This window comes from Carettochelys insculpta, chromosome 29 (genome assembly GCF_033958435.1).
Source record: "Carettochelys insculpta isolate YL-2023 chromosome 29, ASM3395843v1, whole genome shotgun sequence".
NCBI lineage: Eukaryota > Metazoa > Chordata > Testudines > Carettochelyidae > Carettochelys > Carettochelys insculpta.
Window position 1 is genome coordinate 7,418,580 of NC_134165.1, and position 18,332 is coordinate 7,436,911.

An 18,332-nucleotide genomic window follows, 5' to 3' on the forward strand; every position below is an offset into this window, starting at 1 on the left:
TCGGCTATGTCTACACTACATGACAAAGTCCATTTTAAGGCAGTTAGCTCAATTTTATAATGTCACTGTCCTCACTGTGAATGCCATTAGGTAGATTTTAGGGAGCACTAAATTTAATATTATTACACCCACAAAGCAAGTTGGCATAGTGCCAAGTTCGAACTTAAAAGGTCAAATGAATGCTAGAGTGGAAATACCATTTCTTTTAAATCAACTTTAGTAGCCTCCCGTATGTATCCCACAATGCCCCATGGCTGTCCACAATGTCCCATGGTTGTCCTCTCTGGCCACTTCCATCGCCCTGCTCCTCAAGTGTGCAGGAAGTCGGTAACAGGAAGCCCATGAATTTGAATTTGGCACTAGGGGACCCGTGAAATTGAAGTGGCCACCTGGGCCCATTTTGAAAGAATTTATTTATTATAAGCATGGCAATTGTATCTACTCATGAAAAACATAGCCCCAGCATGGGAAGGAGGCTTCTCCCCTGCTCAGGATATAACAGGAGTCTGAGATTTTTTTTTCTGCATTGGCACCAGCCAATGGCAGGGGTGTGATTAAGAGGGGAGGGAAGTGGCTGGGGGGGCCAGTTGTGATGGCACAGTCACCTAGGTGATCCCAGGGCACAGCTCTCCCACGTAGCTTCTAAGGAGCTCAGTGTTGGACACGTCTGTATAATAAAGTCTGAAGTCAAAAACGCTTCTAACTCAGTGCACCACAAATTGTCTTCTTTCCATTCATGAGTATGGGACCTGCAGGCTTTTCCCCTGCTTGGGGGAGTTGGCTTTAGTTTTTAATGGGTTGCACTTTCCTCAACTTTACTATCCTACTTTTCCTCATCTTTGCTATTATTCTACTGTACTTCTGGCAGATTGGCCCAGAAACAGGGTGCTCTGACAGCATCTATCGTCACTGGGCTGCACTCCAGCAAGCGGCTTGGGTCAGGGCGGGCTTGGGAAAAATGGTGCAAAAATTCCTTTGTCTGTTTTGTTTCAACTGGGGCGGTGGAAGGGCCGTGATGGATATCACAAGCAGTAATCTGCTCCTGTAATATTTTCAGGGAGGATGTTTCTGGTTTCAAGAGGGGGGAAAAGTGGCTGTGGGGGGGGGCAGTTGAGATGGCACAGTCACTGGGTGATCCTAGGGCACAGAGTCATTCTGGCATGTGGGTATGACAGTCCCCTGCCTGGCACGCTAATTGGCTGATCAGGCAAAAAGTTGTATCAAAGGGTGTTCTTTCTAAGGGGGGAAAGCAGCTGAGCAACCAGTTTTCATGGTTCATTCACCTTCTGAAGACAGCCTATCTGGTTTTCTTTTGCCTGGGATTCTCAACTTTTCCTTCTTTCCTTCTGAAGAAATGGCTGTTTGCTTTCTACGTGAGGTGAATGAAGGCAGTGCAATGTGGGAAGATGACATCACATACCCACAACCACTTGCAGAGCATTTTTTCCCCATATTACACCAGTGATAAAACCCAGAATGCTACAGGGCTGAGGGAACTGTGGGATAGGTTCCCAAAGTGCACTGCTGCAACAGTCGACGTTTGGTGATTCATTGTGGCAGCACTAACTCAAGTGTGTGGGGAGGTGAGGATAATCAAAATTGAATTTATAAAACCCAGCATTATAAAATCAAATATGTGTAGACGTAGCCTTAGAGCATGTGAGGCAGATGTTTGTCTAATCTCTTCTTAAAAACCTTCAATGACAGTGATTTCATAACCTGACCAGGTTCCAGAACTTAAAGTTGGAGTTTTCCCTTTTAGCTCAAGTTAATCTCCCGTGCTGTAGATTAAGTCAACTCCTCCTTGTCCTACTCTTTGCACTCATGAGCTGTGTCTACACGTGCACGCTACTTCGAAGTAGCGGCACTAACTTCGAAATAGCGCCCGTTGCGGCTACACGCGTCGGGCGCTATTTCGAAGTTAACTTCGACGTTAGGCGGCGAGACGTCGAAGTCGCTAACCTCATGAGGGGATCGGAATAGCGCCCTACTTCGACGTTCAACGTCGAAGTAGGGACCGTGTAGACGATCCGCGTCCCGCAATGTCGAAATTGCCGGGTCCTCCATGGCGGCCATCAGCTGGGGGGTTGAGAGATGCTCTCTCTCCAGCCCCTGCGGGGCTCTATGGTCACCGTGGGCAGCAGCCCTTAGCCCAGGGCTTCTGGCTGCTGCTGCTGCAGCTGGGGATCCATGCTGCAGTCACAGGGTCTGCAACCAGTTGTCGGCTCTGTGGATCTTGTGTTGTTTAGTGCAACTGTGTCTGGGAGGGGCCTTTTAAGGGAGCGGCTTGCTGTTGAGTCCGCCCTGTGACCCTGTCTGCAGCTGTGCCTGGCACCCTTATTTCGACGTGTGCTGCTTTGGCGTGTAGACGTTCCCTCGCAGCGCCTATTTCGATGTGGTGCTGCGCAACGTCGAAGTTGAACATCGACGTTGCCAGCCCTGGAGGACGTGTAGACGTTATTCATCGAAATAGCCTATTTCAATGTTGCTACATCGAAATAAGCTATTTCGATGTAGGCTTCACGTGTAGACGTAGCCATGGAGAACAGATTATACTATTTTCTTTACACAGTGTTTTCTTTGTAAAAATAGAGGAACTGGTACTCAGCCAGCTCCCTGCCTCCTGCCGAGGTTCCCACAGCTGGGGCTGCTGGCAGGGCTCCCCGATCCAACCAGCTCCCCACCATGAGGCTGCTGGGGTCCTCCCACCACCTAGCTGCGAATCCCACAGCTGGAGCTGCCAAAGTGCCAGTACTCACAAGTGCCGGCACAAAAAAAAGTACAGTAGGGTCTCACAATTTGTGAACTCAATGTTCGCGAATTCAATTATTCGTGACTGGCCAAGTGGCCGCTTCTCCTGGGGCTCTAGCAGGACCACCAACAGATGTTGCTTCCCCGGGGCTCTGGCAGGAGCACTGGCAGCCACCGCTTCCCCTCCGGCAAGAGTGGAGGCAGCCGCCGCTTCCCCTGGGGCTCTGGCAGGAGCACCGGCAGCCACCGCTTCCCCAGGAACTCTGGGCAGGAGCACCAGCAGCCGCCGCTTCCCCTGGGGCTCTGGGCAGGAGCGCCAGCAACTGGGTGCCATATTTGTGAAATTCAACATTCGCAAGGGCTCTCAACCCGGAACCCCTGCAAATATGAGACCCTACTGTACTGCTTTTACATATTTGAAGGCTGATGTTTTGTCCCTCCTCTCTAGATAAACATGTCTAGTTCTTTCAACACTTCCTTACAGTTCATATATTTTAAAGCTCTAGTCTCATCTAGTTGCCCTCGTGGGATGATGTCAGAGCCAGGTCCCACCAGGGCAGAGCTGGGCCTGGAGCTGACATTGTCTCTGCATCCCACGTTCCTTTCTGGACCCTCCAATTTGTCCACATCTTTCCTAAATACTGGATAGAGTACACTAACTGAGACTACATGAGGGCTACATCATACATACTCCTACTAATACGTCTCTGAATGATATTGGTCTTTGTGCAACAGCATCACATTCTTGAATCATCATCCATTGTAAGCACCAGCTTCTAAAGTAAAAAGTATAGATTTTTGGGTCAGTTTTTACTCATTGTGGTTGCAGAGAAAACTCTGAAAAATGTGCTCTGTGCAAATACCAAAGGCAGAAACACAAGAACTCCCATAATCTCATGGGTTTTAGGAGTCTGATTCATGATTTTGAATACTCGGGGATAACAATTCATAGCCATCAATTTTAATACCATAAACAACTGTTATCATAATATACTCTGAACCCACTAGCGCAGGCCAGCAATCCTTATCCAGTGCTTTTCTGTCACTTCTGTTTGAGTTATAACATCTACCCATTTGTTAAAAGTCTCCAAGTGATAGAGATTCCACTCCCATCTTGGGGTTAGTTATTCCAGTGGTTAGTTCCCCTCCCCTTTAGATATTTATATTTTATTTTTAGTGTGACTTTGTCCAGCTTTAGCACACAGCTATGACTTTTCAATCTGTCATCTGCTGTCAGAAATCTTTCCACGGCTGTACTTTTACACTGTGATCAGATCACACACAACTTTGATAAACTATCCAGATTAAGCTCCTTCAGTATCACACTTTCCACATTCCTCCCGTTACTCTAGGTCCTTCTGCTTACACATGAGTTTTCTGAGACTATGTCTTCACAGTTATCTACAAATGAGCTAACTCATCTGTTAGTCTATCCTGAGTGAGAGCCATACAGAATGAAATAAAATTGGAACTACAGAGGGACTGGATTATTCCACAGAGTAATTGCGTAGGTCTATACAGGATCTGGGGGTGTAATTTCCAACCCAAGTAGTTATACCCACACTATTTCATGCTAAAAATAGCAATTTTGCTGCACCTACTGAAGTTCTGATGGAAGTCCATCCATCATGAATAGACCCTCCTCCTAGCCTAAGTGTAGGAACTACTGGCTCCACTTCTCACCTGAATGTGGGGAACAACAAATGAAAAAACAAAGACAGGAGTGAGGGCCAGAGTCAAAAGCTGGAATCCAAAGAATGCCTGACAGCACCCAGGGCTCCTCAAAAGCATCCAGGGAGCCAGTAGACATGGTCCAGAGGAATTCTGCCTGAAGATGTGACTTCAAGAACAAACAGAAATACACCCGATGGTCACAGCACCTCCCCATCTAGCTTCCTCCTCCTGGCATGGCAGGTGGCCACCTTGCAGCCCACAGAACCATGATGGAATACATACTGGCCCAGTGGGGTTTCTTACCATCCCTGCATGGCAGGACATGGCACTGGGGCAAGATGTGAGGCTAAGGAAGTGAAGTACATGCAGAAGCTGTTTTCTGGGCATAGTTCACAGGTCATGCAGCTTGCTCAGGTGATGGTGCCAGGGAGGTTTGAAGGGCAGGGCCTGATGGTAACATCTGGACGGCCAGGGTTAAGAGGTAAATTGAGAGTACCCTCATGCAGGTCCCACTCAAGGAAAACATGAGAGGCAGGCAGTAAGGCTGCCCTCACCTCCAAGAGAAGACACTGGGAGAAATTCGTGGCGAGTCCCACGTGCCAGCTGAGAAACTAGGGGTCCTGGTTGTGCTCTCTTGGCTTTCCAGTCCTGATGGTACCAATCAGGACCAACCTCCAGCACACAGAGGACTCCCCCATTGCACACTGAGATGGAGATTGTATAGCAAAGGCTCTGAAAGAAGGTCCTCCTGCTAAGTGGCTACTGTGGACTAATGTGAAACTAACTTCCAGATTCTGGTGAAGACTGGCAACTCAGAAAGGCTTGTGGGAGACCCACAGGGGGAGGTAGAAGAGCTGACAGTCATATTGGATCTCTCAGAGGTAGCAGAGGGAGGTGTATGCCAAGCAGCATAGCTGCAGCTGCAAGAGTGAAGGTCTAGGGTTAAGTATCAGAGAGGAAGCCATGTTAATATGTAGCTTCGAGAACAACAAGAAGTCTTGTGGCACTTTATAGACTAACAGATATTTTGGAGCATAAGCTTTTGTGGGCAAAGACCCGCTTCATCAGATGCATCTTGTTGGTCTGGGGTTAGTCGCCTCAAGTATAATCCCTTCTGAGACCCTGGTTGTGTACTTGGGGCAGCTAACCTGTCCTGCTGCAGCTACACTGCTCTTTTTGCTAAGAGAGCTCAATCACAGGTGGGGTTCCAACCTGACCAGGATTGTCCATTTTTTTGAAGTAACTATCCTGGGAAATCTGTAAGTTTTCCTAAGACATTGAAAGTTCTGGTTGCTGTTACACTCATTCCTCATCTTTCAGCCTGCCTTTTCCTTGAGGTTAGCCCTCTGATCAAGGAGTTGCCTTTGGTTTCGTCTCTGGAGGAGTCTCTGCTGTGCAGGTGGGGAGGGGGGTGCATGGCCCACCTCAGAATGGGGAGGAGGGCATTGCCTGTCGGGGGAGTCCAAGTCTAAGAAAATATGGGCTTTCTCGCCTCAGGCCCTGCCCTTGCTCCACCCTGACCCCAATCCTTCCCCCAAACCATGTTCTTCCTCTGCCCTGCCTCTTCCTGTCCCTGCTCTGCCCCCTTCCACCTGCATCACACCCCTTCCTGCAAATTCCCTCTCCTGTCTGATGTGACCCACTCCCCACTTCTTCCAGCCCAGCTCCCATCCATGTTGTTCAGGGGAACAAGTGGAGCAGGGCTATCTGGAGCTGGGTCGCTCCTCTTCCCACCACCACAGTGAAGTGGAGCCACCTAGCTAGGAGATGGTGTGAATGGAGCAGGCTACTGGGTTGCTCTGCTTCCCCTGGCTCCTGCTGCTGCTGTTCAGTGCAGGGGGCAGCCTGGCCAGTGCTGCCAGCCCCAGTTCCCCCAGTAATTCTCCAGGCTGCTGTGGACCCCAGGGTGGTGGCCCCAAAATGCCCAATGGATGGCAGCTCTATCCACAGTTGGCTTAGCAGAGGAAAGCAGTGCCAGGGCTGAGCAAGGCCCATGGATGGTGTGTCAGGGAAAGCAGAGCCAGCTTGTTTGGCAGGGTCCAGAAGTGCCTTGGTCTGAATATGTGGGGCCTATTGAAAGGACAGGAGTGATAATAACTGCTGGGCCTTACCAGCATGTTAAGGTCCTGGGGAAGGTAGGGAAATGGCTCTAGGTTCCCAGAAAGGGTGGGGCCTTCGACAGAAGGGGCAGGGGCAGGGGCAGGGAACCAAATTCCCCAGCCAGCTCTTCATCGCCACGGCTGCGGCCAGATGCCAGCACCACCTGAGCTCTGGCAGCCATTTGAGGGCTCTGGGGTTCCACCTGCTGCTGCAGCGTCCCAGGCCCCTTCAAACTGCTGGGCCTCAAGGCAGCTGCCCCTTTTGCCCCCCGCCCCGCCCCGCCCCGGAGCGTGGGGGCGGGGCTGCCAATAGGAGGTGGGCAATGAGGCAGGACTGCCCTGGAGGGCCGCTCCTCGCCGGTGCCTCACGGCCCTTTCACCTCTGTTGCGGGAGGAAAGTGGGTCCCGGGCCGGGTCTGCAGGGCCCGTGCCAGGCTTGGCGGGGACAGTATGGCCGCGCTTCATTGGGGGAAGTGGGGCCGTCGCCAGTGGGCGGGCGTGTTCAGCGCACAGCAGCCTAAGAAGGGACCCGCAGAGCCCAGCAGAGCGGACCGCGGGGCCACCCCCACTCCGGCATAACCGCTTCGGTTGCGCTAAGCTCACCCCGGGGGCCTAGGAGGCTTTGACAACTACCCCACGTCCCTGCGGAGACACCGTAGCCAGCCTGGCTAAACTCCCCGCCCCAAGATAGGGTCGCGCCGAGCGGGGATGCACAAGGCCAACCCAACTTGCCTGCTTCTGACCAACCAGAGAGCAAGGATACCAACTCTCACCCCGTCTCCTGATCGACAGTTACTTTAGCCAATCTTAACCCGCGGCTCTGGCATTTAATGGCTGACAAATATTTTGCCCTAATGACTGACAAATATTTTGACCAATGAGCTGTTAAAATTGTCGATTGACGTTGCTGTTTGTCTTGATTGACATTTGTCCAGCCTATGGAAAGTAAGAGTGAATTTGATTGAAGGCTTTTTTCTAACGGCGACCGAGGAGTGGGTGAAGTTGCTCCAGTGGAAAGGGAGTCAGGCGGGTCGCGGCGGGCGCGACCACCAATGACGGGGTGCTGGGCAGAGCAGAGCGTCCAATGCGGGCGGGAGGCGGAGCTGGGGAGCTGCCGTTACCGTCTGTCGCAGGAGGCAGTCGCGGGCCGTCGGTGAGGGAGTGAGAGGGGAGTGGGGCGCGGAGTTGCCGTCATGAGCTACTCAGGTGAGCAGCTGCTGCGGCCGGGTTCTTAGGGCCGGTTGGGCACAAGATGGTGGTTCCCCGGTCTCAGGCGGGTGCCGCGCTGCCCCCTTGTCTCCCATGTCTCACCGCGGCCTGCTCTGAGCTCTCCTCCCCCGGCCTCTGGCGCCGTGGGGCGGGCCTGGCCGCAGGGCCGGTCTTGTAGCGCTCTGCTTTCTTCATGCTGCCTTTTCCTTGCGGGGGGCGTGCGTCCAGCGGGGCCTGGCAGTTCCTTTCCGCTGCCCGCAGAAGTGCAGGGGCCGGGCTGCCGCTCACGCCGTAGCACAAACGTATCGTACCCCTACGAGGGCGGACTTGCTGCCGCTGACCCACATCTCGAGGGGGTTGGAGCTGGCACTGGCGCCCTACCGCGAACGAGGCGGGGGCCCCGTTGCCTAGCGTGGGCTGGGGTATGGCACAGGTCCTGGAGGGCCAGAGAGTTGGGACAGGTCCTGGCCGCCTGCTGCATGGCACAGCACGGAGACTAGTACTGGCTCCAGTCCTCGTGCCTGGTGCAGCATAGGGAGCTGGGGTGGGGTGTGCGTGCTGACCTCGTCCCCGTACCTCACAGCGTTAAGGGGGTGTGACGCTGACAATCTCCATGCATCCCTCATCCCCACCGCACAGCGTGCGGTGAAGCTTGGCGGTGGGGGGAATTGTATCTGGCACTGGCTCACACCCCATACACACCATTCCTATCGTGTAGTGCTCTGTGAGGAGAATTGCACTCACCATGCCAGAGGGATGCCTCAGAATTCTCTAGGGCCTCTTGGGAGCAGAGAGAATTGCCACTATCACCAATTTCATACAGCACCAACCATCCAGCACTACAGGGGCTTTGGTTATATGAGGAGATATACAAGTGGGGAGGGTAGTGTTGCTGTTCTTTTACATTTTCTTTGAATGGGCTTTTGGGGAGGGGCTAGAATAACAACCGGGGGTGCTCACATGATTTCCTCCAGTGCAGTGTTAGGTTGTGTTGGTATGAGTATGCATGTAATACAGCACAGGTAATATTCTCCCTCTATCAGTTGTGAATTTTGGACACACTGCAGCGCAGGTGGGATTGATTTGTACTCACCTTACTGTGACTGTATTGTCTTGGTAATGCTGGAAGAAATTTACCTTGCTTTCTCAGATACACTTACCACTGTTTGAAGGAATGGGGTGTAATAAGTGTAGAGAGGATGATAGCAATATGATTTCCCCTTCCTCTCTCAAACCATTGCATGGGCTTTGGAGGGAATATATTAAGCAAGGAGAAGCTGGTACCAATACCCCTGGCTCATGAGGTCTTGAGCAGAGGGATTGTGATAAGTGGGGTGAAGCTGGCACAGATTCTTCCCTTCCCCCTACATATCTCAAATGATGAGCTCCAGAAAGAGAAATTGAGATTTATACTCTGCCAAGGTGGCCAGGCATGGGAATTCTGCATATGAGAGGAGGCATCAGTCTCTACTTCTCTTAACCTTCTGTTGAAACAAAGAAAATGTAATTCAAACTTGTTTAGTTGAAGTTGTCTTGGGTAATGTCTTGGGGATTAGTTTGGGAGCCCAGATTTTGTCACTTTGCTGCTTTTTGATTCAGTTTTGAGATTTTTTTTTTTCTTCCTCAGTGTGATTACAGTTAACTGCCATTGATGCTTGGTTATACATTTTACAATAAATAAAACTGGGAGCTCGAAGAAGGGCACAGAAAAAGTACCGAACTTAGAGATGTGGGGTCTGACCTACAGAATAATACTCTTCTGCTAAAAGACTCTGTTAATCTAGTTATGAAATCTGTCTTATTCTGGTATACCCAATTGTATTTGTGTATTTTTGTATTTTGTTTTGTCCCAATGTTAGCTTCAAATATGATTTGCAATTTGGACAAATAAAAATTTATAATTAGATTTGTAACTTCTGCATCATTTGACAGCTTTGTGTGTAAATATAAGGAGTTTACTTTGATCAGTCGCAGAAATCTCTCAGGACCCTTGTGCACTGTGGTAGCTGGGTGTAGTATTGTTCCTTTTCTTCCCCAAGGGGGTAACTTGTTCAGTGTGTGCACCTATAGCAGCAATTCTCCCTTAGAGTCCTGGAACCGCTATAATTTTCTACAGACTTCAAGGCTTAATGTAAAGACTTGTTTGTTTCCATTTGTTATGGCTTTGATAGACCTTCTGAATACAGATTGCTTCACTTAATAGGTTTATTGAAGCTGTCTTATAGAGGAAAGTTGTAGAGTACTTACGGAAAATGTTATGCACAGTTATTGCTTGACGTATTTTTAAATATGAAATGATATAGTTCACGTGCATGGATTGTAAAAATCAATGTCAGTCATACATAACATAACTAGAGGGTCGTAGAATTTGTTGCATCCTTATGTCAAGCTTATTACGTACGCTTCCAGCTCATTGTATCCATTCTTTCTCAATTTTCCTGAATGCAACCCTCACATCCACCTCTATTTGCGGGAGTCTGTAACCCACACTCAAACTGGGGATTTTGTGCATGTTCCCCTACCCCTGGGGCTCTGAGTGCCTTTCTCTCTCCACCATGTGTAAAAAAGCAAGTTAATTCACTCTTTTCATTGCTGAAACAGCACAGAAGGTTCTGAGATGGGCATTATAAGAAAGAGAAGTGGTTGGTTTGAGGGGATGCCCTCAGTGGATAAAAATTAAGAATACCTACTAAGCAGTATGATGAAGAGTTTGATGTGGTGCATATGTTGAAAGGAGCTATAGCATTTTTGGTGGTCTGTTACAATTTTGTAGGGAAAGCCTTAATTTTTTTTTGCTTCCAAGTAGAAATAGGGTAAAGTGTGAAGCATGTGGCTTTCCTCAAAACAGGAATGCATTTTATGTTGGTAGATGAAGCTTTTCAGTGTTTGTTGCTTGACTGCCATCTTGTAGGCTATTACAAGTATTAAGAACAAATTATGTTGCACTTGATAAGAATCTAGTAAATGGCTCTAACAGATTTGACACTTGAACAAAGACGTTACTTGAAGTTTAGTCAGTTTTCATTTTTGTGGAATTTTGAAGCTTTTATCTGAGATCTGTGTTAAAGACTCAGATGTCTCATGGCACTTATAGTTTGCATTGTGTTGCTAGTGTGCCTCAGTGTACTGTCAGCAGCATGCAAACTTGAATAGAACCTGCTTTCTGAAGTGATGCATACTAATGTTTGCATTGATTATAGAATTACTTTTTGAGGAGGTGGTTAGGGTAGGGCTAACAGTGGCTCAATATACATTTTTATTTGGGCTATCAGTTGCTGTTATCACATGCAGTTGACTCAATTAATCATGATTAATTGCTGCTTTATTGGCAATTTAACAATAGAATAAACACTGAAAAGTTTTAACTTTTTTGGATGTTTTAAGTATATTTACAAATATTTATTTCATTTTACAATGGAGACTGCAAAATATGGAGTGTTCACTTTTTATATTTATTAAAACAACAGGAAGTCCTGTGCCACCTTTATAGACTAATAGATATTTTGGAGCATAAGCTTTCGTGGGTAAAGACCCACTTCATCCAATGCATCTGACAAGAGTTTATGCTCCAAAATATCTGTATTTAAAAACAAAACTGTAAAACTTTAGTGCATACAGGTCCACTTAGTCCTCCTTTTTGTTCAGCCAATCACCAAGACAAATGTTTGTTTATATTTTGGGGAAATAGCATCTCCCGCTTCTTATTTACAGCATCACCTGAAAGTAAAAACAGAACCCAATCAACCGTCTGCTGTTGTACACTCACTTGGCCTACATCTACACTAAAGCCTGACTTGAGATCAGAGATCGATCCACCGGCAGTCAATTTAGCAGGTCTAGTTAAGCTCAGCCAGCTCAGTTGCAGATTACTCTCCCTTTGACCCTGTTACTCTATTCTGGATGAGAAGAGTAAGGAAAGTGAACAGGAGAGTTTCTTCTGTTGACCCCCACAGTAATTTGACTTAAGGTAAAACAAAAAGCAGTCATGTAGCATTTTAAAGACTATCAATTTATTGGGTGATGAGCTGAAGTGGGTCTGCCCCATGAAAGCTCATCACCTAATACATTATTTTATTAGTCTTTAAAGTGCTACATGACTGCTTTTTTGTTTTGTGACTGCATAGATGAACACGGCTATCTCTCTGTAACTATGACTTAAGATATGTCAACTCCTTCTATGTTCATGTACACTGGAGTTGCATAGCTTAAACTGACTTTGTTATAGTGTAGATCTAGCCCTAGATTGATGCATGTTCATTTTTAATCTGCACTGCTTTGCCTCATAATCAAGGAGAACCTGTCATTAACATGGACACATCCTTTGGAATAGTGGTTGAAGCATGACGGGCCAAATGCATCTTTATCATGTCTGGCATGTAACTACCTTGTGATGCCATCTACAGCAGTACCCATGTGTATGACTGTTCAGGCTTTCAAAAATTGGTGACATTAACTCCTGCAAATGTGAACATACTTGTTTGTCTGAGTGAGTGGCCAAACAAGAAAGTAGGACCGACTGGACATGTAGGCACTACAATTTATATTGTTTTAGTCTTTGAATTCAGTTTTCTTTGTTCATAGTTCTGTTAGTAAGTTCAGCTTTTATGATAAAGAAATTTCCCAAATACCCTTATAATGGGGGAATTGATAAATACTCTTTGTAATAAAAATATAAAATGAGCAAACATCCAATATATTTAAATGATATTCTGTTATTGTTTAACAGCGCATTTAGATTAATCACAATTAATTATTTAATCACTTGAACAATGATAAAAATTACGGTTGTCACGTAGAAAACACATTTCTGTGGTGAGCATCTCTTGCAAAATAAATGTTCAAATTGAAATTGAAATAAAAAAAACCCCACTAAATAGCTCATCCCTGGTAGTGTGTGTGTAGACTTGCAAGCTAGATAAATGTGGCATGACACAAGGAATTGATTGATTCTGGTAGCTGGGAAATTATGACTGGGAATTTTGGTTGACTTTGTGCATTGAATGGCAGAAATTGCTAGTTGCAAATGCAGAGCCAGAATGCTATGAGGAAGGCTATGATGATGCAATTACTTGTGCCTAAAAGTGTGTGGTAGGAGATGTGATGAGACCAGAGGTACTAGAAGAAAATTGAGTTTCTTACACTTAATTCACCAGTATCGGGGTGGGGGGGGTAGCTGTGATTGTTTTTGTGGTTACAGACTAATGAGAAGTCCTGTGGCACCTTATAGGCAAACATTTATTGGAGCATAAGCTCTTGTGGGCAAAGACCCACTTTGTCAGGTGCATGGAGTGGAAATTCCAGAGACAGGTATAAATATACAAGTATATGAAAAGAAGGGAGTTACCAATCAAGAGGAAGGCCAGAGTTAACTAGGACAATTCAGTCAGGGAGGATATGTCCAGCAGCTGATGTAAAGGTGTGAACATGAAGAGAGGAGAAACTGCTTTTGTAGTTTGGTAGCCATTCCCAGTCTTTGCTCAGTCCTAAACTGATAGTGTCAAATTTGCAAATAAATTGTAGCTCTGCAGTTTCTCTTTGAAGTCTGTTTCTGAAGTTTTTGGTTGCAGGATGGCTACTGTTAAATTTGCTACTAAGTGTCCAGGGAGATTGAAGTGTTCTCCTATAGGCTTTTGTATGTTTCCATTTCTGATACCTGATTTGTGTCCATTTATTCTTTTACGAAGAGACTGTCCAGTTTGCCCAATGTATATGGAAGAGGAGCATTGCTCACACATATTACATTAGTAGATGGTTGCTCCCGATTATTTGCTTCAGGTTGGCAGGCTGTCTGTAGGTGAGAACTGGCCTGCCTCTCAAGGTCTGAGAGAGTGAGGGATCATTGTTCAGGACAGGTTGTATATCACTGATGATGTACTGGAGAGGTTTGAGATGGGGACTATGATGGCCAGTGGTGGTCTGTTTTTCTTGTTGGGCCCATCTCAAATCCTCATCAACAACTATACACCATGCCACAGTAACTCTAACTCAGGAACCAACCCCTGCAATGAACCTCGGTGCCAAGTCTGCCCATATATCTATACTAGCAACACAATCACAGGATCTAACCACATCACTCACACTATCATTCACTTGCACATGCACTAATGTAATAATATATGCCATCATGTTCCAGCAATGCTCTTCTTGGAATGGTTGGCCAACTACAAAAACTGTTTCTACTCTCTAGAGCAGGGGCGAGTAAACTTCTTATTTTGGGCCCAACTTTTCAACCATGCAATTAGCAGGGTGCCCCCTCCTCCAAACCTGTCTAATATAATCCAAACCAATGGAAATTTCAATTATGTTCATGTGCCAAAAGGGGATTTTTTCCACATGTAAGAAAATAAGTATGTAAAATGTAAAAACTTTATTAATAGGTATATAAATGTGAATAGTTATACATATTTCAACATTTTTAATTAGATGGATAAACTTGAGATTCAGCAGCCAATTGTGCCCCTTATGAAATTTCATGCCCTGTCCTCTCCCCTGCACCCCAACCCCTGAAAGATGTAAGCCCTGCTCCATAGCATGTTTCCTATTTCATAGATGATATTGTTGTGGGAAATCTGCGCCAAGTGCATACACTATTTTAAAACTGCAAATTTTATTTAATAAATGTGAAGACTCCAGCATGGCAGTGGTGAGCACAGACCATTGGCTGCACATATGTGAGAAATCACCTTAAAGGCCATCACCCTTGGAACAGCGACTCAGCACAAGGGCCAGACCTGCTGCAGAAATACCTTGGGGGCCCTGCCCACCTGTGTCAGGCAGGCTCAGCCAAGCAGGCTGCCCAAGTGTGATGGGCTTAGTACGTATGGATCTATGTGTGGGGTGAGAGGGTTCTGTGGGGGATGCTGTAGGTGTAGGAAGCTCATGGGGCGGGGGGGGGCTCTGGATGCACAAGGGTGATTCCAGGTGCAGGGACAATTGGACTTCCCAGGGTGGTCCAGGTTGGGAGAAATAGAACTTGGTGAGGTGGTCTGGGCTTCCTGGGGTGGAGTCTGGGTACAGCTGGTTGGCTCAGTTCAGGTTCCAGGTGCAAGGGCCTCATCAGGGTGGTCCAAGTGCTTGGGAGGGTTTGTAAGGTTGGGGGTTTGGGCCTGCTGAATAGGGGAGCCACAGTTGCTGCTGTCACCACTGGGATTTTTTTCTCCCACAACATTAATTTCTCCACTGTCTGTTTGCTTTCCTCTCCCTGCTGCCCCCTGTCCTAATCTCTCTCCCCTCATTCCCACATCCCATCCCTCTTTCTTCTCCACTGCCTCTTCCTCCTCTACCCTTGGTATGCCCTCACTGTTGTATAGAACACAGAATGGCTCCCAGCACACACAAAAGAAGGGAATGACTGACAGCAGGCTCCAGAAGGGGGTATCCAAATGCAATCAGCTAGCCTAGAGTGTCACTCTCCCTCATCCAGGCAGCTTATTGGCCACAAAAATGGAGAAGGTATTAGCATGTGTTCCTGCCCACCCACATGCTATGCTTCTGTTTTGGGGCTAATGCCCCTGTTGTTTCTCTACTAAGGTCATGGGAGGGCCTTCTCCCTCCCTCTCTTCCCTACCCCTGCAATGATTTTTTTGCTGGCTACTCTAGGTGCTGGGTACCATATTCCTGTGCTGTTGGGGAAGGGCACACAAGTGCTCTTACAGCTTCCCCTTGCTTCCTCCTTCCATCATTATTTGCAGGGGACATGAATACTGTGCACCCGGTGATGAAAATTCCCTTAGAGTAATATGGGTTTGTCAAGCTCTCCTCTCTCTTTAGAGGGTATCCAGTGTCATGCCGGCTTATTTGGGTGCAGTTGATTGGTTAGATGGCTGGTTACTAAGGTAAAAGATTCTCCTTACACTCTCGCTAGCGTTGCTGGTATTACCATATAACTTGAGTTTTGATCACTTTTTGGTCTTTTATCTAGGTTATAGCAACTGGAACTCTGGCACAAACAGAGGCAAGTATAGTAATATCTTAATACATCATGAACCAATGTCATGTAATATGGAGAGTCAGAAAACTGGCACATTTTCACAGCTCAAATTTGTTCCCACTGTGTCTGAATAATATCCTCATATGTCATATATAACTCTGTTTATGTCAGTGTTGAATATAACTGTGGAAGTCAACACGTTAATATTCTGCCTGGTGCAGGAGCAAAACCAGATCTCAGAAATCAGCACAGTTTAAATCCGCTTTTTTTTCCCCTTTTCTGCAAAATGGCAATGAAGATTAAAGTGCTAGAAGACTGAATTTCTAGTTCGTGTCAGAAGGACACACAAATGGCAGTGTGTCTGCAGTTAGGTCCAAACTTTAAACAGGCCTCCCTTTATAAATGCTTGTCTTTTTCCAGAGACTGGGCTTCTAGAAAATGTTTGTGTTTTTAAAAAAACAAAACAGAACCATGATTATTCCAATTGGTCAGTCAACTGTTTTTGTTTTGTAAAACATACAGTAAGATGAGCTTGCTAGCAGTGTCATTGTTTCACTGCTTGTGTTATAATATCACTTGGGGGCCCTGTCCAAGATCAGAGTCCTGCTATGATAAGTACTGAACAGATATGTTGATTCAGTCTGTGTTGAAGAATATGTAGCTTAAAGGGGCAAGATAGAGGGGAAGTGAGAGAGTGGTGTTTGGCCAAAGACACTCCAGGTCAGTAAGTTATCCTGACTCATAAGGTAAGTGTTCTGTCCACTAGCTCATGGTATCTCCTAGTGCTATTAAATATTCTTAAATAACAAAGGTCATTAGACTATAATACATTTTGTGATACTGCCTATTTCACATAATCACAACTTGTTCACAATAGTTTTTTATTCATAAATGCAGATTAACAAAACTGTTAATTTGCATGATATGAAGAATCTTAGAAGTACAGGATTGGCAGTAGGACATGCTGATGATGAACTGAACAAACCTGATAAGTTAAAAGGGGGAAAAGACCTGATGCCGTTTTTAGTCAGTTTTCCGTCCTTATCTACTCGGTAAGTAACATGCCATATGTTAAATCTGAGGAAGCTATTCTCCATTGCTCCTGAGATAACATACAGCTGAGAGCCACTTCCCTCACTTATTTGTGGCAGCAGAGGGAACAGAAATGCCGTGAGCAATATGGGTCCTTGCCAAAGTTGGTTGGAGTTTCTTATTTTTAGAATTGCACAAATTCCTGTAGATCTTTAGAAGAATAGACCCCAGACACAGTGGTGTCATTCAGTTCAATTCAAACAAATCACTACGATTATAATGTGAACAAGCTGTCTAGTTTATAGGCATGAATTTTATGTTCTTTCTTTCTTTGATTATGAAGTCAACATAACAAGGTATGTATCCAGAACAACTTCCTGTCAAAGTGACTTAGAGACAGACCCACTTTGAACTAAATAGGCTTGTCCTAAATATATTATCTTGTGTTTCTTTCTCATGGCTCCTGCATTCTTTACATATACCTAAATATCCAGGTCCCTATTGCTATTCTTTCTGAGGGTGACCTGACTACATTCTCTCTGGAATCTATTTTTTGTCAGACACATGGATTGTTTTGGAGGCATATGTGAATGTGTATACAAGTGAATCAGAGCAAGAATGAAAGCTGAGGTTTGAGTATTAGTTGGGGCAGATTGTCTGCTGGGATTTTATTTGAAGTTTCCTCCATGTATGTTTTGGCTTTCAAGTGCTGGTGTTGATTACACTAACGCAGCTTGGCAGATGTATTGTAAGGAGGAAAAATGGGTTAAATGTAAACTACAACTACCATATTCTAGCAAGGAACACTCTTGGGCACATCCTGTATCTGGTTGGATAGAAATGTTCACTCGACCTGCTTGACTGGAAGTCTGATTAGCGCTTTCTCATTTCAGGTTACGAGGGATATAGTTATGAATATGGATACGGTCAAGATAACACTAGCAATTATGGGTATGGTATGGCCACTTCAAACTCTTGGGAAATGCCTAATTCAGACACAGACCCTAATGTTTCCACTGGTGCCGATACCGTTATAGCAAAAATTAACCAGCGCTTAGATGTGGTATCTCATCTAGAAATGGACACATCGCAAGGAGGACATTATGGCTCAGCCGGAGACAGGTGAGTCTAGAGATCAAGAAAAGGTTCAGTGCTAAACAGGTGGGCATCATTCCCTGAGGGAACCACTACTTGAAACTTCAGCTGACTATCAGAATTGCTACTTTTTCATTTTGACCTCATTCTCGTTGTGTCTTTACCATTTGATTCTCAAAATGAACTAGTGGATGAGGGGTTTTGGATCAGCTGGATTTTTCCTTCCTTTGTTCATATTTTTTAAATATATCCTGTGTCTATCCCAGTTCAAGCAGTGAAGTCTTAATAGTATGGCAAATAAATGAATTGGATGCAACCTTCGTAGCAGTAATAAGATTTGTTTAACTTCAGGGGGGAAAAATCTTCAGTTTTCAACTGAATATGAATAAAGAAGGGATTCCTTAGTATTTCTATTGCTGGGAGGCTGCTGCTATTTCATTTCCATAGCATTGCCACAAGGTTCATTTGCCTATGTCCCTTCTTTGACTTTTAAATGTGGTTGTTTAATCTAGAATTAACGTTTTCATTCCAGCTTTGGGTTA

The 18,332-nt window shown here is 45.9% G+C and overlaps 1 protein-coding gene across 3 annotated transcripts in view; it reads left to right on the plus strand.

The window, feature by feature from the left end:
- Positions 1-7,509: 7,509 nt before the first annotated feature.
- AKAP8L (A-kinase anchoring protein 8 like) overlaps positions 7,510-18,332 on the plus strand; it is a 40,775-nt gene continuing 29,952 nt past the window's right edge. The window contains exons 1-3 of one of the 3 annotated variants that reach the window (XM_074980080.1): positions 7,510-7,730; positions 15,655-15,687; positions 17,589-17,817. In XM_074980080.1, the coding sequence (XP_074836181.1) occupies positions 7,718-7,730; positions 15,655-15,687; positions 17,589-17,817 (275 nt within the window). In that variant the 5' untranslated portion in view covers positions 7,510-7,717. The remainder of the gene's footprint in view (positions 7,731-15,654; positions 15,688-17,588; positions 17,818-18,332) is intronic. The other 2 variants (XM_074980078.1, XM_074980079.1) reach the window with 2 other exon arrangements.